Source organism: Coniophora puteana (assembly GCF_000271625.1).
Source record: "Coniophora puteana RWD-64-598 SS2 unplaced genomic scaffold CONPUscaffold_1, whole genome shotgun sequence".
Taxonomy (NCBI): Eukaryota; Fungi; Basidiomycota; class Agaricomycetes; order Boletales; family Coniophoraceae; genus Coniophora; species Coniophora puteana.
Window position 1 is genome coordinate 202,604 of NW_006913053.1, and position 22,660 is coordinate 225,263.

General features: G+C 53.3%; 8 protein-coding genes across 8 annotated transcripts; 1 reads left to right on the forward strand and 7 right to left on the reverse strand.

The window, feature by feature from the left end:
- Positions 1-3,446: 3,446 nt before the first annotated feature.
- On the forward strand, positions 3,447-4,442 carry CONPUDRAFT_140739 (uncharacterized protein). Its single transcript, XM_007764735.1, has 4 exons — positions 3,447-3,776; positions 3,836-3,884; positions 3,936-4,007; positions 4,071-4,442. The coding sequence occupies exons 1-4, from the start codon at positions 3,517-3,519 to the stop codon at positions 4,092-4,094; spliced, it is 405 nt and encodes a 134-aa protein (XP_007762925.1). The 5' UTR covers positions 3,447-3,516; the 3' UTR covers positions 4,095-4,442.
- A 938-nt stretch (positions 4,443-5,380) lies between these two features.
- Positions 5,381-7,307, reverse strand: CONPUDRAFT_160858 (uncharacterized protein; the record flags this gene model as incomplete). Its single annotated transcript, XM_007764736.1, has 5 exons — positions 6,976-7,307; positions 6,571-6,918; positions 5,748-6,428; positions 5,534-5,692; positions 5,381-5,451 (listed from the first exon to the last, which is right to left on the reverse strand). The coding sequence occupies exons 2-5, from the start codon at positions 6,914-6,916 to the stop codon at positions 5,381-5,383; spliced, it is 1,257 nt and encodes a 418-aa protein (XP_007762926.1). The 5' UTR covers positions 6,917-6,918; positions 6,976-7,307.
- A 226-nt stretch (positions 7,308-7,533) lies between these two features.
- CONPUDRAFT_78547 (uncharacterized protein) lies at positions 7,534-10,001 on the reverse strand. The gene is made up of 8 exons (XM_007764539.1): positions 9,559-10,001; positions 9,426-9,485; positions 9,324-9,370; positions 9,139-9,269; positions 9,034-9,084; positions 8,422-8,937; positions 8,245-8,350; positions 7,534-8,192 (listed from the first exon to the last, which is right to left on the reverse strand). The coding sequence occupies exons 3-8, from the start codon at positions 9,368-9,370 to the stop codon at positions 7,544-7,546; spliced, it is 1,500 nt and encodes a 499-aa protein (XP_007762729.1). The 5' UTR covers positions 9,426-9,485; positions 9,559-10,001; the 3' UTR covers positions 7,534-7,543.
- Positions 10,002-11,528: 1,527 nt separating this feature from the next.
- Positions 11,529-12,386, reverse strand: CONPUDRAFT_86144 (uncharacterized protein; the record flags this gene model as incomplete). The annotated part of the gene is made up of 4 exons (XM_007764737.1): positions 11,529-11,621; positions 11,675-11,783; positions 11,843-11,907; positions 11,961-12,386. 4 exons carry the CDS (start codon positions 12,384-12,386, stop codon positions 11,529-11,531), a joined length of 693 nt encoding a protein of 230 aa, XP_007762927.1.
- A 532-nt stretch (positions 12,387-12,918) lies between these two features.
- CONPUDRAFT_140741 (carbonic anhydrase) lies at positions 12,919-13,653 on the reverse strand (the record flags this gene model as incomplete). Its single annotated transcript, XM_007764738.1, has 3 exons — positions 12,919-13,330; positions 13,402-13,541; positions 13,616-13,653. 3 exons carry the CDS (start codon positions 13,651-13,653, stop codon positions 12,948-12,950), a joined length of 561 nt encoding a protein of 186 aa, XP_007762928.1. The 3' UTR covers positions 12,919-12,947.
- A 488-nt stretch (positions 13,654-14,141) lies between these two features.
- Positions 14,142-15,278, reverse strand: CONPUDRAFT_78548 (uncharacterized protein). Its single transcript, XM_007764540.1, has 4 exons — positions 14,842-15,278; positions 14,717-14,781; positions 14,531-14,639; positions 14,142-14,478 (listed from the first exon to the last, which is right to left on the reverse strand). The coding sequence occupies exons 1-4, from the start codon at positions 15,256-15,258 to the stop codon at positions 14,386-14,388; spliced, it is 684 nt and encodes a 227-aa protein (XP_007762730.1). The 5' UTR covers positions 15,259-15,278; the 3' UTR covers positions 14,142-14,385.
- A 1,107-nt stretch (positions 15,279-16,385) lies between these two features.
- On the reverse strand, positions 16,386-18,587 carry CONPUDRAFT_94192 (Asp-domain-containing protein). The gene is made up of 4 exons (XM_007764739.1): positions 18,205-18,587; positions 17,677-18,151; positions 17,443-17,612; positions 16,386-17,385 (listed from the first exon to the last, which is right to left on the reverse strand). Exons 2-4 carry the CDS (start codon positions 17,847-17,849, stop codon positions 16,505-16,507), a joined length of 1,224 nt encoding a protein of 407 aa, XP_007762929.1. The 5' UTR covers positions 17,850-18,151; positions 18,205-18,587; the 3' UTR covers positions 16,386-16,504.
- A 1,071-nt stretch (positions 18,588-19,658) lies between these two features.
- Positions 19,659-21,079, reverse strand: CONPUDRAFT_148078 (Asp-domain-containing protein; the record flags this gene model as incomplete). The annotated part of the gene is made up of 4 exons (XM_007764740.1): positions 19,659-19,891; positions 19,961-20,614; positions 20,677-20,846; positions 20,910-21,079. 4 exons carry the CDS (start codon positions 21,077-21,079, stop codon positions 19,659-19,661), a joined length of 1,227 nt encoding a protein of 408 aa, XP_007762930.1.
- Between the last annotated feature and the right edge of the window lie 1,581 nt (positions 21,080-22,660).

Below are 22,660 nucleotides of genomic sequence, written 5' to 3' on the forward strand. Positions count from 1 at the left end.
TCTGCGATGCAGTCGTCGATGGTTATTAAGGGAGGCATAGCAGTAGAAGTAGTATTCAGTGTAGAGACGGGGATTAAAAGAGAGAGAATGTTAAGAATGAAAGACGAAGTAAGGAAAGAAGATGAGAGGATGGTAAATGATAGGCGTACGAGTCAGTTGATTAACCTGTCCTGCCCATGACCATCCAAAGCCCTCTTTATACACCTCCGAGCGCGATACCCTCAACCCAACGAAGCTGCGTGGCCTGCAAAGACAAGGGAATGGTGAGACCTGCAAGCAGTCACGAGAGGAATGATTGACATACCTTGAGGCGAGTGCAATGCGCAGCAATGCAGAAACGGCCGCGAACACAACACGAGGAGACGAGAATGAGGATGGCGAGCGGGGGTTGTTGTGGTCGAACGAGCGAGAACAGCAAAGGAAAGCCGGCGAAAGGGCGTGAGCAACGAGGTAGATAGAGGTACAGCAGGTACAGCCATAATTGACGGGGAACGTGCCAATCGCATGACCGGATCCACGGACCTGGTATGCCTGACCATGCGGGACAACCGCCAGTCCGGCGGCAAACTGGTATCCCATCCCCGATGAACTTTTGACCCATGCCCGAAAAGCCCGACGAACCTTGTCCCGCACCCAACTACCCTCACGAACCAAAAAGCGGGACACGCCGTATTTGGTAGTCATCTTCCCACGCCACCCCGCGAACTTTTGGTCGAAAAAAGACAGTAGTGTAGCAGGAACAAGCGTCAAGTCGAGGCAAAAAGAAGCTTGGGCAGAGCATAAATGAGAGAAGATATGCAATAGCCGCGTGTGCGACGGATAGTGTAGATGGAAGATGAAAGACCCCCAGCGAGATACGATCATGGCCATGTTGACAAAGCGTAGGTTAGGACAGACACGACTCCAGCCCGCTTGATCAAGTCGCTTCCGAATCCCGATGCACTCTTCTTCCGATTGGCGGAGCGGCGTGTCGTGGAACCCGGTTCCGATTCCCGAACATACGCAACTTGGACCACTTGACGAACGACTGTCTTCTGACATAGGGTCTGCCTAGGGGAGACCGCTCCTCGACGGTCTCAAACTTGAAGCACGATACCCAAATCTACACGCAAGCACCAAGCCACAGGATCTTCTCAGCATGACATCCATGGGGGCTGCGACGCATCAAGCTCAAGTGCAATCTGGTTGCTTTACCCGACCTTGAGTCATGTTCGTGTTGTGTTGACAAGGGTGTACAGTATGCTTCTATGGCCAGGAAAAACTCCAAGGAGAATAGCGCTGAACTTTGGATGTACGAAGAACCCCACCGCGTCCAATCCGAAGGAGGTGACATGCAAACAGATAGAGCACAGTGGTGCCTCTCCATTCGGTGAGACATTCACACTTTCTGTCTTTCGAGCTCGCAAGAACAAGTATTGGTTTCCGTCAAACCTTTGCGTGTACCGAATGGGAGTTACTGTAAGCTCATACGCTAAGCATGACGACACCAACCAGCGCCGAAAACTTTTGCCTTCTCCTGCCTCCGTCTTCTGCTCGGCCCGCCAACCTCCGCCGGCCGGCTGCTGTGCTGGCAGGTTGACTTGCCTCTGTCGCTCTTGTCAGAACTCAAACACATTTCTATCTGCATGGGGATCATCGTATGAGGCTACTGCTATTCCATTCATCTCGTAGGTATGGACTATCTTCTGTGATGCGCTGACCATGCAGGAACGCTCCACCAGCTCTTATTGAAGTACAGGCTACGACGGCCTGCTCCTCAGGCGTTTGACATGTACTGTGATGGACAACACACTGGGCTATCTTTCTTACGCTGAAGGACGGCTTTTCTCGCCTGCCGGCCTCTCTTGACGAGGCTTGGCCATCGATGGCAGATGCGGTCGTCATTGCGAAGCTAGAACGATCCCCGAAAGTCGAAATGCTCGACAAAGTGGTATAAAAGAACTTGTTAGCCAGTCCTTGTCGCCAGTTACCCTTAGGTCTCTCGCTGTCTCAGTTTACCACCCACCGCAAAGCCATGTTCACTTCCTCCGTTGTCGCTTTTGCCGCCCTCACCTTTGTCTCGAGCGTCGCTGCCGAGTCTCACCAGGTCAACGTACGTAGCCGTACTATCTGGCATTTCCTCCTTCATTGTCAGGGCAAACTCTGACAGCCATTCTCTCATATATTTTTGTAGTTCACCAACAGGTGCCCCTTCGGCACCCCGAAGTTCCTCTACCAAGGCGCCACCACGCCCCAGGACGCAGCGACCATCCAGGGCCCGATCACTAATGGAGTCGCCTGGCTCGATGATGGGACGTGCACAACCGGCGGCACCAACTGCGGTGTCGTCGACTTCACGCTCCAGTTCAGCGGCTCGACAGCCAATATCGACCTCTCGGGCGGTCCAAGCAACCACAGCTTGTGAGTTCCCTTCATGATCGCCGGTGTAAGGGAGTGTACGTGCTAACGAATGTATATTTCTGTGTTTCTTTGCGCAGCGTGACGCCCATCGGATGCACCTTCATAGGCGGCGACAGCAATGGCCTGAACTGCGGCGAGCCTGGCTGCCCCGAGGGCGGTTCCTTGACCACTGCGGGACCATCCGTCGCGTGTCCGGATCCCAACTGCGGTGTAAGCACCTCTACTCTTCTCGGTTTTATGACTCTTGGTGAGCTGGACTGACCGACGATGGGTTCACAGATTAACATCATCTGGTGCGGCTAAGTTACGTACAAACATAGATCTACAGAACCCAAGCTATCTTGGCCATTATGATTTACATGACGAATGCTATTCATTGATACATGTTGTTCATCCGTTGAATTCGTCGCTGTGCCTCTGCAAGGTTCGATGGCCAAGTCAATTAATATTGTTAGCACAAGCTCCGGGCCTTTAGCCCTCCTGCGTAGAGTCTTACACCCAAAGAGATCGCTACTAGAAGACCATCGACTACATTTGAATCTGATCTCGATGAAAAATCGAGCCTCTGGATCATGTCAAGCCGCACAACGTTAACGCGTCCTGGCAGGATTCCAGATGTTTTGGCACGGAGAAAAGTCGCGTTTGATATCCGATTCCCACGTGGAGGGTGTCGCCCGCGTCGAAGACATTCTTCACATCCGTCTTGTTACCCGTACTCCATCGCCGAGCATGTACTTGAGCATTGACATCCCCTTCATGGAACGCAGCACTTTTTATCAGATGCGATACCCAAAACGCATTCGTCGCTCACGCAGAAGCTCGAACAGCTCGGTCGGAGGGACTTTTAAACGCTGAACCCTGTTGAACCTTGAAGCTTGAAGTGGAGATGACAGCAGGTCATGGAGACGAGGCACGCGTCGTTCATCAGGCCAGCCAAGCGAGACATCCCCGCCTCATCGGCAGCATGCCAAGACATCACGCTAACCTCGTATATAATACTTTAGCCGACGTCCTCGCATAGTTCCCATTTTCATCCCTCCCTTCACCCCGCCGCCGTCGCCGCCGCCGCCAACGCCAGCTCACTCACCACATCATCCATCGATCAACCCCGCCATAATGCGTGCTGCCACCGCTCTCATCGCTAGTCTCGTCGCCGTCGTCGCCAAGAACCGTGGTGCATCGTACACCTCCCAGCCCGGATCTGGCTCCGGGTCGAACTCGACTTCCCCCTCGAACTCGACCTCCCCTTCGAACTCCACTGCCCCCGCCAACGGCACCAACTGCGCTATCTGCCCCGACTCCGTCCCGTACAACCAGACCACGCTCTACCTCGGCGAGGTTTACAAGCAGAACTCGACCAACGACCTCTACTGCGCGTGCGTAGCGATCGCATCCCTCATCTTGTTGGTGACTAACGTCGTGATCCCCCTTGTAGCTTCCTTGAGAAGGCCCTGCACCCCCAGTCGGCTGCCTGTGCTTTCTACGTATGTTTCTACTCTCATGATTTGGTGTGATAGCTTACCCGCTTTCAACAGCCCAACGGTACCGTCTTGGAGGACCCCAAGAAGGTCTGCCCCCAGACTAGCCTGGGCAACTGCACTGCTCCGGTGCGTTCGGCTCTTTCATCTTGTCTTCATCGCTGACCTTGTCGAATTTTGTTGCACTGCCAGGCCGCTGGTTACGGTCTCGACTAAGCGTCAGCACCTACATTCGCGACGAGTGGTATCCCACATCCGCACCACGCATCATCTCCTCACCCAATTTCACCCTTCGTTTGGCTGGCACACACCTCTTACACTCGTACCGCTTTCGATTATTGACCCAGCCCTGTGGACTGTATTTACCTTCCTTTGAGGATACCATTCGCTTACACCCCAATCCGATATCATGTGGAACGTGAACACTTCGTACGTACGGTAGCGCTATCCAATGCATGCTGTGCGCCCTGTGACTTCGCAATCGTCGTTCGCTTGGGTTTGGGGCGCATGCCGAAAACTTGGACCCTAACCTTTGTTAAGAAGAAGGGTCCACGAGGAATCCGCCCAGTGGTGAGTACTGTTGAACCGTAGTCAGATTCGTTATCGGATACACCATTCAAATGATACTCACGGTTAATTCTGCCCATTGAGAAAATAATTCTTGGAGTCGATCGTTTCTGAAAGGAGCGTTGTCTATGTTTGCCTGGATTTGGCAGAATGAAATGAACACTCTGCCACTCCCGCCTTCCTGGTTACGCTAAGCGTTTGTTACCGGTGCTGAGCTCAAAGTCGATACACAGTACCTGGACCACCCCATTATGTTGGGTTGTATATGAGACATGCACCCTTGCATATCTTTCTTCCCTGGCTTCAATGGCTTATCAAGACACGTCAGCATCCCCTTACTCCGTCAGCGAATGAAATATCCGTACATTCGTCGTCACGCCAGTGTACACCCTTACGTGGTGTTGTGTTTGCGTGCGCTTCTCTCAGATGACTGTGGAGATCATAGATGTACCAAAAGGAAGACCGGCACCTGTGATACTCGCAGTAGAACCGGGATTCAGAGCCACTAGACAGGGATGTATAACGTTTATAGTGTGATGCAATAACTTGTGAACTTGCCTTGGCTCCCTACACCAATGCTCCATCGCATCCTTTAATCCGCTCCTGAAACGGTTTCTCTTACAGCGCAAGCACCGGGCCCTCAAAGCCTGCATATGATCGATCAAATGCTACACGGTGTATTAGTTTGTGTTTTCACGTACCGTTGGCCAAATAAACAGAAAGCGAGCAAGATAGTAAGCGTCGTTCAACAGCCATACCGCCTCATTTTGGCCACTGAATGGCTCCCAGCTCTGCGTGCAATTCCATTTAGACATTTCCCTCATATGAAGATATTGGAAAGCTCACCAGTACGATATCTCTGGCAACGCGCAGACTTCCCTGATTTAATACCGGGTTCGAATCATCTCGCCCTACGACAGCCGCAAGACAGCATTTTAAAAATCCAACGAGGAGCGCTCGGATTTCATCATTTGGCTCCGCTCGAGCGAGGTGGTACGTCCAATACCTGAGCACGTAGTCAAAAGATGGCTCATACTCATCTAGCGTTTATCAGAGTGGATGGTTCGCTAAGCGCTGGTTATACTCACCGATTACCCGGCCAACCTCCCTATTTCGCCTTTGCTGCAAGCCAAGCCTGAAGCATTTAACGAGCAAACGAGAATGCGAACTTCTCGGAGTAACATGAAGCTCGAGCGAGCGAGAGTCATCCCAGAGGTAGTCCCTCAAAGACGCATGATAGGTAGTTACTGCGTTAGGGTTTTTTTTTAGTAGACTCCGTTTTAATGTTGACGCTAATCTCACCTTTGGACTCGTTGTTGGGCGCCATGGGAGGGACGTGGATGATAGCAGAGAGGTGATTGGTGTGTTGCCGGATATCGACCCCGAAAAGCGAGCAGACAGTCGACGTGGACAAGAGCACACGCAACGCTATGATGTCAGACAGGCACTCGACACCGGAGCGCCGGTCTGCGGGCTCGCAGTCAGAAAGGATGAAGCGGTAAACGGAGTCGATGCTGTCGAGATTGAAGGCCATGGCGCCGACGCCCCCTGCGTACATGTTCGAGATGAGATTCAGGCGATCGTCGGGCCGTTCTGCTCCCCCAACAAGCCTAGCGACTGTAGCTGCAACGATAAATCGTCCTTGAATCCGCTGCGATAACGAGCTAAGGACGGGCTGAGACGGCCATGGTTTATTACGAAGAACATGAAGGTTGCGAAGGTCATATATCTCGTCGAAGGACTTTTGGAGAAATTTCTGTACATCCAGAGTGGCTCTATAGTCCTCGATATGGATTGGCGAGACGAGGTCTACCAAACTTTGGCCTTGTGAAATGGTGACAAGTGGGGCGTAAGGTCGGCTGGTTATCAAGATATGAGATATAGGGATGGTAGGGTCGCGAAGAAGTTCTGCTAGGGCAAGGACGGTGGGTTTAATACGAGGCCCGCCTTCGTCCGCGGCATCCAATATAAGGTTTCGTTTTCCTTCCCAAATAAGCGTAAGCTCTGAGCGGCACTTTGACCAGATATTCGAGCTGCTCCTCGCGAGATTTAGTATGAGAGAGGAGTTCCGGATCCTTTCTGATCGCCTCGACAATAGCTTCCTTAGCGACAGGATGATGATTACCAATCTGATAAGCAAGTGTGATGTAAATGAGGCTGGTGTCGTTGAGATCTGTGTGTTTGAGTGAAAAGAAAAAGGTGGCCGCGAGATGGTCCTTGCGGCGCAAACGATCTGCCACCGTATAAGCGACGCTGGATTTTCCTGACCCCGCCTCTCCAAAAAGCCAGAGCAACTTCCTATCGCCTCTCTCCATGGATGTACACAAGGTATCGAGGAGCTGAGCTCGAGTCCCTTCGAGACACCGGGAGAAGGTGCGACTCTCGTTCTCAGAGTTGAACTCCGCTCCCGCGGCCTTGACGCTGGCGAGCTTCGCCCATACTTGATCGTCGGTAGCTTGGTCGGTAGTCATAACTGTAAAAGATGGCATTGGTGAGTATTCACTGTAATGATATCGGAGAATGTGCATACAGGACGAACTCCAGGTCAGTGTCGTGGACGATGGTGGGCAGATGCAGAAGTCAATATCCGCACTGGCAGAGCTTATTAGTACTCACCGAGTCGAGGTGGCTACTCACACGCTGACAATACGTTGGGTGTATATTTTTGAGAACAAGGGACCCGAGAAACGTGCTCAGTCTCATTTCATCAAGAAGTCATCGGGCCAAATCGAGGGCAGCGAGCTCAGCTGATATGCCTGAACGGGACCAAATGAGTATACTGTACATAAGGACCTACTATTATCACGGCAAAGAATTTGCTCTGACGCCTGCGCATGACGAGAAGAGAACGGTGCTGGCATCGGCTGCCTAACATGAACGCCTAGAAGCTCTACAGGTAGCGCTGGTGCAACACTAGCCCACAACCCTGGCTTTGATCCCCGCTCCCAACATGGCATCTAAGCTCCCTTTGAACGGTGCTCCCTGGAACGCCACACATGAGTTTTCTCTCTCTTATCTTTGCTCGACCAATCATCAAAACGAGATAATTAACTATTATTAATTATAAAGCAAGTAAATAAAAAACCATGGGCAAGGGGTCACTCGAGCGCCTGCATTGTCCCCCGTAACTGCTCCAACGCCGCACCGTGCGCGTCGTACGACAAATTTGACCGGTCCTGACATGTCTCGGGTAATGTGACAGTCAACATGGAAGGAACTTGGACCGCATTCTTTGTGAGATACGGAGTCATCAAGTCGAGAGAGACGCCACCTGGATCCGTCATCGGCAGATCCATCGGCGTCGATGTCAAGCCTGAAGTCAAGAAGCCAGCGACCTCACTCCCTGCTCCCCTCAAGCTCAAGTTGTTCCTCGTGTTCATGAATATAGGACTACGGCGTGACGGGGTCAGTGGCTCATCCAGTATACCCGTTGAGCGTAAGACAGCTTCGACATCTGGCAGGTCGAGAATGGAGGAAGCGGATTCAGAGGTATGCCATTGCGACGATCCCGACGATCCACTCGCAGACGGAGATGAAGAGGAATGGGAGCCTGCCTGATCGCTTTCGGTATCTGGGGTGCTAGCACCGGTCATTGGGTCAGAGACGCCACAGGACGTCGGACCGTAGATCTCGTCAAACATGTGTTCGAGCCTGAGCATCTCCAATGCGGTCTTGACGCGGATTGCCGTGTCGGTCTTGAGTACGCGCGGCCAGGCCCACGAGATCACTTTGTAGATCTTATAGACGCTGAGAATAAGAGTATGAGTATGGAAAGGGGAAGATAAGGGATCCAGCGCACGATTCTAGTGTGTGCAGCTTCTGGGCACGCGTGATGCCTTCTCCACCGTTCTCTACCGGAATTGAAGAAAGGATTACCCATGTCCAGAACTTGGCCGGCTCGTCGCCTGCTCGAATAGCGTAAAGAGTGGATGTAAGTCAGATCTCACTGCACCACACAAGGAAAAAAAATACCCACCGAGCTGTGTTAGCGCCGCGAGACTTACGTTACTCTCGACGAACCCCCCATCGCCAACGCCTGCCCCCTGGCCCAACATGCGCACCACATACGGCAGCAACGCCCGCCGCAGTCCGTTCATAACCTTTCGCAGCATGACCACATCGTCTCCTTCTTGGTCTGCCGCAGTAGCAGCGGCCAACCGCGCCTCAACATCCACCCATATCGGGATGTTCACATGCGCCATCGCACTCTCCATCGCACCGAGAACCGCTCGTGCTGCGTCCCTGTCCGCTTGCTCTGCCTCACGAGCGTTGTCCTGACGGTGTTGTGCCTTTGCGTTCGCAGACGCGGTGCCATGTCGCGTGTGCAGCCCGCCAAACGAGGCACGCGCGGAGAGACGGATCGAAGTGGCTTCGGCACCGAATGCGACGGCGAAGCGGGTGTGTGCGAGCGCGAGGAGGGTGTGCAAAGTTTTTAGGGCGGCCATGTGTGCACGCAGACGAGGAAGGGAGAAGGGGAGGGAGGCGCGGCGGCCTGTGCGGTTTACGGTGCGAGTAAGAGGCATCAAGGAGAAAAAGACTTGTTAGATGAATCCAAAATATGTGCTGGCGAGTAAATAGACAGACATACGGGCACTCCAGTCAAAACTGTTGAAAGCGACCTGGGTCATACCATATGTGTCTGGCAGGAACTTCAACGTCGGTCACGCTGAGGTCCAACAAAACAGTCACTCACAAGGTCGGACAAGGGTGTAGAACATCTGAGTATCCCACCACTGCCCTCCATCGGGCGTATTTGCCTCCGCAAGAACCTCTTCGGGCAGTGGTGGCGGCGGTCCAGCAAGCATGACCTCATCTTGGAGTGTGCTGCGCGTCTATTCATCTTATCATGTTGTCGAAAGAACAATTAATGAGGCTCACTATTGACACGCGTTGTCGTAGGCAGCGCAGGTGACGGCTTCTCGCATCTGATGGAATCAAATGGTTCAGCAATCAGCCCCTAATATTAAGTGTGATACGTACAATGTGAACTGACCACCGTAACGTCGACGATCTCGAGGCCTGGCCTTCCTTAGGAGAGCCCTGCCAAAACCAATCATCAATATGGATTGGGACACGGAGAAAGATGGAAAATGACTGTCTGTCCAATACTCACCGTCGATAGCCCAGAAGTAGATGCGTTGTTCATCCTTTGCTGACGTAAATGCGAGACGAACGCCGAAGACCATACGTCCCTCTCCGAGGCTCTATCGGGTCTCCATTGAACGTCGTGCAGCTCGCAGTACGTCGGATGCTCGAGGAACCTGAGCAAGAAGCACGTCGCCAGCGCTTCCTCGCCATCGTCTCTCGCACCCGAGTCAGATGGCGATGATGACGTCTGGGTGTGAAGCGAAGCGAACGATGGTACACCTGGGGTCGATATCCGTCTCGCCCACGCGTGGTCCAGCGCCTTCTCGCGCAGCCGCTCGCAAGCGTTTTCGCGACGACTTCCAACAGAATATGGCAGAGACGACTCGTCCGTCGGTGCTGAGCCATCGTCAGAACTCGGGCCCGCGTCTACGAATCGCATCGGGTCGAAGAAGAACTTGGTTAGCTCCTCCGCTGGAGGACCCCCTGGCCCCAGCAGGGCTGGGTGGGATGAGATGCGCGCGGTTGTCGCTGCAACGGCGAGCACGAGGGTTTGTGTGGATGGTGGGAGATTGCTGAGACGACGTCCGGCGGTTTCAAACGCAGAAAAGACGAAAGTGCAGGGGAACATGTTTGCGCGGGGCATGGTTTCGTAGACTGGCAATCGAGTGAGATATGGTTTGTGATGCATGAGGTTGTTGAGGAGTTGTATATGCGGAGGAATTGCGACGTACGGTATAGCAGATGCGCAGTCAGCTCTCCTGTGAGCTCGTTCTCTACTATAGACACCTCCGCTCGTACAGAAGCTGCTGGGGATGTTGCAAATTCATTCAACTCGCCGTACATAGCTCTATCGACAACGTAAACGCGTCCACTGGGAGAGAAGATACGAGGTGTGCTTACTTTGCCTCCTCTATCCTCCTTCCACTTCTCTCCTTTCGCTTTCCGCGGGAGGCTGCCTTCTTCTGAGTCGTGCATCTATAAATACGTCGTCACTCGTGCTACCCATGGACTGGGAGAGCCCCAGCGACGTACTTGATACCCTTTGAGATACAGCGCGAACACGATCCAGGTGGAGCAACGGAGTCACACTTGACGCGCCTGAGTTTGCATGAGTCGCACGAAGAAAACGGCTTTCGACATGGCCCTCGGGAACTAGGGCCAGGTTGGTCACTATCAACTCCGGCTGCAAGAGGCATCGTTATGGTTGAGAGTGAAGAAAGCGAGAGGTGCGCAAGAGAATCAACGTGAATCAGGATGTTAAGTGTGTTCCGTTAGCACCGAACCGTCCTGGCCTTCAACGGATAAGAAAATCTGTTCCGTGCGGTGCGGTGAAACGAAGAAGTCATGCAGTCTCTTTCACGAGATGCCGGTGAATCAGGTTGGCGTCGTTCGGTACCGCGTCGGCGTACTCAGGGGCTATTACATTGCCGATGTCGACGGATTTGTCATTGAAGACACTGAAGAGCACACAAGTTCTACGATACGCTTCAGTGATTGGGGCATGCTCATATGTACTGAAATTTGGGATGATCAACGAATTATGTTCATGCATATGATAGCTGTCTGACCACTATGCAGAAATTTATGGTCTCTTTTGAAGCCCAGCGCGCTCACCCGCCGCCGGCCCGCACCTCGGAAACATTCTTGTACGCCATAAGCGAACCTTTGCTTACCCGAGGAGAGCGGAGCTTGGCAAGGAGACACACGGTCTCAAACGAGTTGGTAGCAGGAGTTTTGCTAAACCTGAAACCACTACGGTTGCGTTATTGGAAATCTACTAAAGTTCCCATACCATCTGAACACTTCATGATTTCGACAGCATACCGACGAATTCGAGGCTAAATGACTTCACGAATGAGTTGTTTAATACAAGGAGAACCCCACAGTCGATACGATGGTGCAGTTGAACAACATCGAATGCTCATTGAATATAATGCCACAAAGTCCTACCAGCAACAAAGCTCGCCAGCAAGGAATGGCCATTGTCGCTGTGATTTACCAGATGTACGGGAGAATCCTGTAGGGAACGTCCTTCTTATAGGCCTTGTACTCCTCAGCGGTGGATTCGTCGTTAAGGATGAACCCCTCCTATGGAGTGAAGTTTAGCAAAGGTACGATCGTCGTGGGGATGAGATACGTACCTCGATGGGCATCTTGATCGCAAATGCGGCAGCCGTGATAGGAAGTGCAGCCAGCGGAATGTAGGACCAGAACATGGCGCCGTAAAGGACTTCCTGGACTAATACGCAACTAGAGCGAGCGGAACGGCTCAGAGAGGTTTATGAGATTGTGATACGCGGAGAACTCACGAGTACATGGGGTGTCGCACGATGGAGTAGAAGCCGTGTTTGACAACTTTGGAGTTCTCCCGACGCTAGCGTAGGTAGGGTTAGGTATATCCAGGTTTGAGAGGGAGGAGAAACATACCGATATACCATGTAATTGCGATCCAAGTTGCGAGAACAACCGCGCCATCGTGAAGCGTGCGATGCCGAGCAGGATTCCGGTCGCGAGAAGTCTGATTCCCGCCTGTTGGTTGACCGTAAGGTCGTACGACGGTAGGCTGCACCGAAGCATCCATCCAGGCTGCTTGAACCCGCTAAGGGGTACACTGACGAGGTACGCAAGCTGCGGCACGAAGAACGCGAGCGCGTGGATGGGGCTGACGGCCTTGCCAACGAAAGTAGTAGGCAAGGTATTGGGTTTGATCTTGCCTCCCTCTGTTGAAGCGCGTGCCATCGACGACTTGGCGGCCTTGATGTTGCGATAGGTAACGTAGGACAGGGAGAGGAACACGGGGATGTCCATGTCGGTCGCAGGGCTGAAGGGGACGTTGAATCCGGCGATGTACATGGTGTCAAACGTTGGAGGTTAAGATAAGTAGACGATGAGACGAGTAAACTTGAAGAATGAGTACGATGGAGGCCATGTCTTGTTCTTCGTAGCGGCCTTATATGTGGTCGCAGTTGAGGATATACGAGTCCAAGGGGGTCTGGTGAAGGTGGCGGTGCAAATGTCAGGCTGACCAATCAAAAGAGGAAAGAGGACCAACACAGTCGCGTGGCCCCCACCACGTCAAGCTCTCGACCAATCACGACGTTCAAAGGTTTCACTCTTCTCCTCCTTCGTTGTTCTCATCCGCCCAGCTCTCTACGATATTACGAATCGCAAGCATCGGCATTTAGTTTGGGCTGGGGCTGGCTCGGGTGGGTGCATGGGGGCAATGGTGTGAGTAAGCATCGATGCATGTGGCTGTCCCTAGTGCCAGCTGCGTGACTCTCAAATCCCGGTTGCGCGAAATGCCACTACAGTAGGCGCAATTCATTTGCATGAGTCTCCAGAAGAGTACCATTTATCGGCCAAGGACAGAGACGCTAGCGACTTGGTGTTTTGTAGCACGTCTCGTAAGGACGTTCACTCAACCTGCTCCACCCTACCGGTCTGCAAGTCGAACACGAGTCCAACGACCTTCAGCCCCTCGCTAAACAACGGATAATCCCTCAAGTACTTCACGTCGCTCTTCACGCTCGCATGAACATCTCTCCCCGTGATCTCATCCCACTCCATCGAATCAATCTCCATCTGCATGTTCTTCCCTTTCTCTGGATTGGCCTCGCCGAGCGCACGGGCGCGAGCGCCGAACGTGGCGCAAAGAGCGTCGTCAGTGACATGCGTCATGCCACAGTCTGTATGGTGCACGACGACAATCCCTGCGAGACCGAAGTGGTGCTCGTACACGAGCAAGGAACGAAGCGCGTTTTTGGCGCGTCCGCCTGCGACGTTGATGATGGGGTGCACTGCCGACAAGAACACATGAGTGGTCAATCGAAATACAGAAGAATATGAGTGCTTGGAAGAGCTTGCGTACTGTATTTGGGAAGCTTCAAAAACTCCTCAGGCGAGAGTCGGGGGTCAGCGCATGAGACGATGGCGACAACCTGATTTCTGGGAAAGGTCTTGACCATGGAAAACGGAGGTGGAACTGCGTATCCTTCTGAGGCGTAGACTCTACAGTTTTCGGGACAAGCGAATGGTTAGAGAAGAGAATGAAGAGAAGTTCCAGAGGTAGGAGTAGAGCATACTGGTTGTTGTTGACAAGGCTCTGGATTGCATCAGACATATTGTGGCTCGAAGTCGGAGAGAGGTAGGAGTGAATAAAACTGAAGACTACTTCTGCTATCGAGATGCGACTAATTTCCTCTTCTTATACCGATATTTGAATGTCACAAACATACCACGGTAGCTTCGAGCGCTCGGCCACCAGCCCTTGAGTTCGCCGAGCCCGACCCTCTGCTCTAGCCAAACGGAGATCAGGTCTTATGTTTTGGAGTAGCAATGCCCGGGGCCGAAGCTGGATCCACGGTTTCATCGCAGAATAGTGTGCGGGGGCGAATGTCGTCTCACGACCGCCGGCGGCAACGCGCGCCAGTGGTACACGTCAGCTGGAAGCCGACGTTGTTTGAACCGCGTTCATCTCCGGAAGGTGATCTACCGTTCAGGAGTTGTTAGTTTCTATGAGTACCGCTTGTCACAAATCCGAGTCCGACCATACAATATCTCCGAAGTTCTTGACGCTCTGATTGTCTGATAGATCTCATCGGAAAAGGGGGGCAATGGATGCATAGAACTAAATGCGGCCGAGTTAAATGGTATCAGTAGACCTCATAACTTTGGAACATGAACAATGTGCCGACAGAAGTCGTATATTGTAATCATGAATGATAAATATAGGAAAAAGGACACTTCGATGGAAAGTAAACAAGGCCAACGGCGGGCAATATCAGTAAAGAAGAACGCTACGGCTAACCGCGAGTCGCTGACCTCAACCGACGTTACGATCAGTGACCGCCGACTACCAGATATAGGGCAAGATCCTGTAAGGGACTTCTCGCTTATAGGCTTTATATTCGTCCGCAACGGACGGGTCCTGTAGCATGATGCCTTCCTGTGAATTATCGTCACTTCCGAATCGGAGGTAAAACCGCGCATGGACGTACTTCAATAGGAATTTTGGCTGCAACAGCGAGCACCATAATAGGAAGCCCGGCGAGTGGGATATACGACCAGAGCATGACGGTGCACAGTAGTCCTTGAACTAGCGACTGGCTAGTGGAGCGTTAGGTAAACGTTATTATCTAGATAAGTGGGGCTATGCGAGGAAAAGAGTATGCGGGTAGGCTTACGTGTACATGGGGTGTCTAACGATGGAGTAGAAGCCGTCCTTGATGATCTTGGAGTTCTCGCGCCGCTGTAGTAGTGAAAACGCCGATGAGCTCAACACCAATGTGCGATAGATGTCAGAGCTTACAGCAATAGGGTGCAACTGCGATCCAAGTTGCTTGAACAGCCTCTTCATCGCAACATGCACGATCCCTACAAGGACAACGCTCGCGAGCATCCTGACGCACGCCAGCTTATCACCACTCATCCCACAAGTGGGGAGGCTGAATCGTTGCATCCAACCTGGCTGGACAAATCCGCTGAGAGGGACGCTGACGAGGTACACGAGTTGCGGTGCGGCGAACGCGAGCCCGTGGACATGGGTGACAGCCTTCCCCACAAAGGAGGTGGGTGCGGTGCTGGGCCTGACCTTTCCTCCGTCTGCATCGGCCACTGCGAGAGTGCGCTTGACGGAGCGAATGTTGCTGGCGGTGAAGTAGGCTATAGCGAGAAAGACGGGAATTTCTGGGTTTAATGAAGGGATGCTGAAGCCAGCGAAGTACATGGCGAGCGAGGAAGTTCAGAGGGGTGAGGGACACAGGAATATGATAGAGCTCGGAGAACTATGGATCATACGATGAGGTTTCATAGTTCCTTATAACCAGTCGGATCGTCGACGCGACTCTCGGGTCAAAAGAGAACAGTAAAGTCAAGGTGGAGGAGATGTTGACGAGATGAGGTGGGCGGCAAATGCCGCGAGACCGAAAAGGGAAAGTCGAGTACCGCTCCGGTCCTCGAATCCCCAGCGCTGTCGTCCGTCACCCAATCACAATTAGAGTTTCTTCAGCCATCCTGAACATCATACCCTGAACCGCCAGAAGTGCAGGAGCTGATGACGCTGCTCGCACATGCACGGCGTAGCCTCATAGAACAAGACAATGCCTAGGAACGTTACGGTGCCGTTAACGTGGCTCCTCATGCCGGTGATGACTCAGTACTCAGTCCTTGGAGCGCAAGACCATCGCGAACGCAGGCCCTCGATCATCCGGCGCAGTAAAGAAACTCAATTGATGATGCACTCATCCAAGTCTTACAAGCTTTACACAACATCTCGAAACATTTGCGAAGCATATATAGCACGACCAGGGCAACGCAACATTCTTCTTAGCGGTTTCCTTAGCACCTGTGGCCTTCTATCACGTCGGGGCTAGTCTCCGCCTCGATATTGGTCTTGCACTTGGCTCGTCGGGTTAAACCAGCGTATCATCATGATAGTGCACTATATGATGCACCGCACAGAGGACAAATGTGAATGAAAGACATAGAGCGTTGCTTCCGACAGTGTCGCAGAGTTTCGAGGAACAGGCTTCGTACTGTGTTTCTCCCAGTGGGTTTGACTCCGACAGACAGCGAGTAGGAGGCTTGTACAAGTCGGCAGAAAATGACGATTGCGACGTAATTAGCGACGTACACGAATGAACATCAAAGAGCAACAGGAGTCTATAGGAACACCCAATGTAGAGTTTTGCGTCAGCCTAGTGCGGCAGACCAGGTTCTCCTTGCTTAGAACAAACAAAGACTAAATTGTACTTATAGTACAACAAGAACACGAAGAGCCAAAGTATCATCGAATTGTCATAAATATTTTATACAGCCGGCTACCAATTACAAACCGACTTGTACATGCCCTGTAACGTGAATGCCAATGCCATGATGCGTGATAATACTCGTAATCATGAATCCGAGCAGATTATATACGACCCAGTGGAAAATAAAGCGGCGGGGAACCGTAGATAATGCGAGCCAGCCGCTTAAGCGAGCTTGGCGAAGCCGACCTGGTTGTTGTCAAAGTCGAACGCGGTGTACGTGTTCGAGAGGAAGACGTCACCGAGGATCCAGAAGGAGCCGACGTCCTGGCCGACGATACCGCCAATGCAGTCGGAGCTGCCGGACGACTCGGGGCCGAGGTTGAACGTGTCGGCGGAGACGGGGAAGTCGGTGCCGGCGATCGTCACGGTGATGTCGGGGATGGAGTCGCAAGGGACGGTGTAGTAGCCCTGGCCCTGGCTCGACGCGGTGCCGCCGATGGCCTGGTAGAAGCTGGAGACGTCGTCGGGGATACCGACGATGAGTGTGGTGCCGGTGTCGGCGATGGCGTCGAACGAGCCTTGGGCCTGGCTACCGCCTGACGAGATGCCGTCGGCGGAGAACTGCCAGTAGCCCTGCTGGGTGACGGGGGCGTAGGTGAAGTCGCCGGAGGCGGCGGAGGAGTCGGTGCCGCCAACGGTGAGCTCAGCGCCGGACGAGGTCAGCTTGAAGCCGAAGACGCCAGCGTCGGTCTGGCCCTCGGAGACGAGGGTGTTGAAGACGGGCGAGGCACCGTAGGAGGAGATGGCCTGGTAGGCCATGCCCATGAGACCATCAGCGGGGAAGTTGGACGACTCGAAGCCGGATGAGTACGTCTTGGCAGCGCCGAGGGTCTGCTGAGTGGCGGTCAGGCCGGCAAGGACGACGGTGTCGGTGTACTGCTCGCCAGAGACGGTGGAGCCGTCGCCGTACGAGAGAGAGAAGGTTTGACCAACGTCAGAGGACGACGACGACTTGGAGGGGTCATAGGCGGTGTGGCCAGAGCAGGTCGAGCCGCAGTCAGGACCGGGGAGGAAGAGGTCAGACGAGCCAGTGTCGAAATCAACTGCAGGAGGTTACCAATTAGATGTGTATTACCAGCATTGAGAGGAGAGTCACGAACCAGTGTAGTCAACAGCAGGGGTACCGACGGAGATCTTTCCGTACCATAGCTGGCTGCTGTCGTCCGTGAGGGAATCGGTGCCAGTGGCGCGCTTGGAGGAGCTAGCCTTGGCAAGGGGGTGGGCCTTTCCAACGTTCTTCTCGTAGTTGGCAAAGCCACGCTCGTACTTACTGTGAACAAGGACATGTCGTAAGCAATAAGGAACAACAAATAACAGAGCTAAAGAGAACGTACGCCTTGACAGAGGCGACATGGCTGTTCAGAGCGGAGAAGTTGACCGCGCCGCTGGCGTGGTTGAGCGTCCCGCGCTTCTGGATGGGAATCTTGGTGGCCGGGGCCCGGGTGGTTGGGGCGGCGTCAACCAGGAAGGGCAGGGCGGCGACAACGGTGGCAAGAGTGAAACGCATGGCGGAAAAGACTCGAGGGAGCTGGGTCGTAAGACAGAAGTGCTGCTGAGGAGATGAAGGCAAATCGAGGCTGGCTTTTATACGCTCTCGCGCACGAAGCGAACGTTGTCGTGCATGAGGACATGGCTCGAGTCGGCAGATGCAATCCCCGGAGCAAGGGTGTTGTCCATGCTGAAGCTCCGCAGCACGCCATGCGTGCAATCAATGCATGACACTGCATCGCGAGGTGATCTACATCCTTCAACAAGGGTCTTGACGTTGTTGATTGTACAATGGCGTGAAACATCGCCGGGAACGTATGGCTGTTAGATTGGATCAACAGGTGGACCAATAGACAGGTGGCTGATTCAATCACCAATGTGGTTGTCGACGACGACGAGTCCGGGGAAGGATAACGCGGATCGTATGGTGGAGCTCCACTCCAGTGAAGCTGGTGCATCCGGTCCCGCAGGTAAGCGCCGCTTCCGAGATAAGCTAGCTGAAAGCGTGAAACAACCATGCGTTGCTTCAGCGGGTTGAAGACTTGTTCTGGTGCGCACTGCGGTAGACGAGCCTACTAAGTATCTGAGCTCGCCCAGCGCGGACTTGAAACGGAGAAAGTCTGGAGAACGCGTCTGAGCGATAGCGGGTACTGTAGAGTAAACGCACCTGGAGAAAGTGACGAAGGTTGGCGACGCCGATGGTTGAGCGCGTTCAGCGACAGTGATCAGAAAGACCATCAATTGCACTTTCTAAATCAGTGACCGAGTCGGAAGTTTGCTCCACCAACTCTTTGTTTACCGCGATTGGTTCCGCCGGATGTTTCCATTTCTAGCAAACTCAACTTTGTTTACTCCACGAGGACGCTCGGTCGTAGGACTAAAGTGTAGAAGATGGGTTGTAGTAGACTGTATTTTCTCGTTCAACCTCCTTCTCCAACGCCAAGCTCAATGCAGCTGTAGAACGACGTAACGTCGGACTTCCATATGCGCCGTCCAGCTGTCAGGCACGCACACAACTATTCCTGATTTCCCGCGCGCTTCAAGTTGTGTTTCCCCGCATTTCGGACATTTTGAACCACGAAGTCACCTTATCTAGCCGCTTCCCTCGTGCTTCTCTTCGCCGGCGCAGCGCACGTGAAAAAAGGGAAAATATCAAGTAACACCAGTGGAACAAGCCGTGAGCTGAAGCGTGCGTAGGGCGTATGCGCAAGCAGTTACCGGATGAGTGCGTATCGAGTACTGTCAAACTGTGCACCCATATCAATGTGATATGTTAGTTTTGCGTTGATAAATCACGACACACACTTCGAGACAAGCGCTCGGTCAACCCAAAGTAGCCTGTGTCGGCCGCCAAAACTGGCTACAGTGTTGGACATGACTCGAAGTGATGGACAAAAACACGCGCCTCTTGAAACTCGGCTACTGAGCTGGTGATGATCAGCGTTACTGTAACACGTCCTGGTGATCTCGAGAACAGGTAATTGTTCCGAGGCTGGCCAGCGACTGCTTCGGTGTCAGGCACCTTGGCGTAACTCGGCAAGAGAGTCAGCTGATAAGGTAAAAGACGCATCAAACATGACCAGGGATGGCAGAGACAGGTGAAGGAAGCTTTCAAGCAAGCCGTTCAGCTCAGGGAACGTTGGCAATCGGTCCGTTCAATGACAAGCATCAGTTTGCATTGAATGGTGATACAAATCCGCCCAGAGAATACATACGATGGATAATAGCCTTTTACCTATACCAAACCCCTCAACCCAAGAACCAAGCACCCAAAAGCCCTCATTCAAATCGCCCCAAAGTGAATAATCTTGCTGCTCGAGCGTACTGCTCAAGCAAGCTTGGCGAAACCAAGGCGCGAGTTGCCGTAGTCGAACTCGGTGTAGACGTTCGACATGAACACGTCGCCGAGGATCCAGAAGTCCGTGCCGATGTCCTGGCCGACGATGCCGCCGACGCACTGGCTCGAGCCCGAGCTCACCTTGCCGAGGTTGAACGTCGACGCGATGTCGAACGTCGCGCCGCCGATGGAGACGGAAACGTCGGGGATGTTGCTGCAGGGGACTGTCGTGACGCGCCAACCGTCATGTCAGCTAAAGTATGAAGAGTCAGAAGAACGGAGGGTAAACTTACAGGTATAATAACCATCTCCGACAGTGCTAGACGCATCCTTGCCACCAATTTGAGAGTAGAAGTCTTCAACATCAGACGGCGGCCCGACGATAAGCGTCGTCCCGCTGTCCACGATCGCGTCCACGTTCGTGAGGACCTCGGATCCACCACCGTTGATCGAGTCCGCGGTGACCTGCCAGTAGCCCTCCTGCGTCACGGGCGTGTAGTGGAAGCTCCCGGTGTACGCCGAGCTGTCGACACCACCGACCGTAAGGCCAGCATCGGACGAGGTGAGCTTGAACCCGAAGACGGAGGACGAGGTCTCGCCCTGAGAGACAAGGCTCTGGAACACAGGCGACGCGTTGTAGTCCGAGATCGACTGGAAGGCCATGCCCAAGAGACCGTCGGCAGGGAACTCGGACGACTCGAAGCCCGACGAGTACGTCTTAGCGGCGCCGAGACGCTGGCCGGTCGCGGTGAGACCAGCAATGGAGACGGTGTCGGTATACTGCGTGCCCGAGACGGTGGAGCCGTCACCGTACGCAAGAGAGAAGGACTTTCCGGTGCTCTTCGACGTCGAGGACGAAGACGGGTCGTACTTTGTGTGACCGGAGCAGGTAGAGCCACAGCTAGGACCCGGGAGGAAGAGGTCGGATGAGCCGGTGTCGAAGTCGACTACATTGAGCATGCGAGCTGAGTGTTTGCCTTTGGATGAGAGAAGGGGGACGGCGGCTTACCGGTGTAGGTCTTGGCGGGGGTGCCGACCGAGATGGAGCCGTACCAAAGCTCGGACTCGTCATCCGTCAACTTTTCCGTACCCTGAGCACGCTTGATGTTACGACCAGCGACCAGAGCGTGGGGCTTGCCGGTGTTGCGCTCGTACGCCTCAAAACCACGTTGGTATTTACTGCAGACAAATCCGAGAGTCAACTTCTCGCAGACCAAAAGAATAAAGGAAAAAAAAACGTACGCCTTGACGTGGTTAAGGTGAGCGACCAGCTTTTCCTTGACGATGACGCCCTCCCGGTCGACGATTGTCGAGCGCTTCGAGATGGGAATGTGAACACTGGCGTCGGGCGTGGGCATAGCACCGACAAGGAAGGGGAGGGCGGCGACGACAGTGGCGAGCGTGAAGCGCATGATGGAGGTCGAAGGGAAAAAGGCTGCGAAGATGAGTGAGGACAGAAGGGAGCTGCTGAAGAGAAACAGCTGCCAAGATGAGTGTCTCTCTTATACTCGTCGAAGCCTGATATCATCACAAACTCACCAGATTTGGCGTGCATCAGAGCAAACACGAGGCATGTGGTACTATCTCTCGGTGTTCCTGTTCGCATCAGTACAAACACTCGGCGAGGACGGCAGGACGCGGCATAGGAGAAAGACACATAATGCTTCAGCGCGATTATGGTGTCACAACGGTGGTCAGGTACGCTCCCGGCGGCACGACATGCGGGAGCACATTGCAATGGATTCATCCAGACATGACAGATATGACCGAGATTCAGTGCGCCACGGGGGCGCCCGGCGATACCTGTGATAGTTAGGTCAACGCGCGCCATCTCGTGATCGTGTGCGACTAACTCGGGGTCATATTCGGTAGTGGTTAACATGCGTGTATGCGCGAAGCGAGGAAGAATTCAAGGAAAGCAGGTTCGAGATTGTTCAAGATTGGTGCACGCTGCCAGCGTTTGTCAGGCACCAGTCTGGAGCCGCTCGGGGACCTTTGATGCCCAAGGGCTTGCTCCATGTGCGCTACGTCCGCTGACACTAAGCAGCTGTGGGGAAGGCCTGGGGTTAGCTGTGAAAATGGATGAAAGTACCGTATAGCCCAAATGTTTATTGCGTACCGATTAGTCTGTTATGCCTCCTAATTTAGATTCTCGCAGCTCCCGCCTTGCTCGGCTCGGAACATGGATCAGAACGTAAAGTTTGCCACTGTCGACGCCGCAGAGTGACAAGACATGCGGTACGCCCTTCGTGATGAACAAGAACCCATATTGTGGCGGAATGTAGCTTCGAACGCGTGGACGTGCATAGATAACGCATATAGCGATAGAAAAGGCTGCATCGTGCTGTAATCAGGAACATGGCTACGCTCATATCAGCCAAGACCAAAAAGACGACGGACAAACAGCTTTTATTTTCCCTCGTTTCTACGCGGCAAGGACCGTCTCCACTTCCCAGAGTAATAGGAACACGTCATGGGTACCAGTGGCAGTTGAGCGAACGTAGCTCAGGGACAAGGTCGAGCAAAGAGCCTGCTTAAGAGACGTCAAGCGTTCATGTGGAACAACGAGATGCGTGATCATTCGAGCAGGATGGCTATCAGAAGACGAAGGCGACATGAGGGACCGGCGCCAAGCAGGACGACGTCGTGCGACGTATTTAATGTTCAAAACTGGAGGTGGACGTTGGCAGGCGGAGCTTCAATTTTCAGGCCCAGAGACATGTACCTCGCCACAAGGTCTCGCGGTTCTTACACTACGGGCAAACTGCCATTTTTGACCGGAGAAAAGGGAGAGAAAAGCCGTGGGGGTGAAAACCTTCTTTACTGAGTTTTCGCCGCAAGAAAAGTCAAAGGAAAGATTATTATTGCACCCGAGAGAGCGCCTTTTCTAGACAGGAAAAGGATAAATAGCTAGCTATGGCTGCCAAAGTTGGTAATTTGGCCGATTCCGGAAATATTTTATCCTTTTCCTGTCTAGAAAAGGCGCTCTCTCG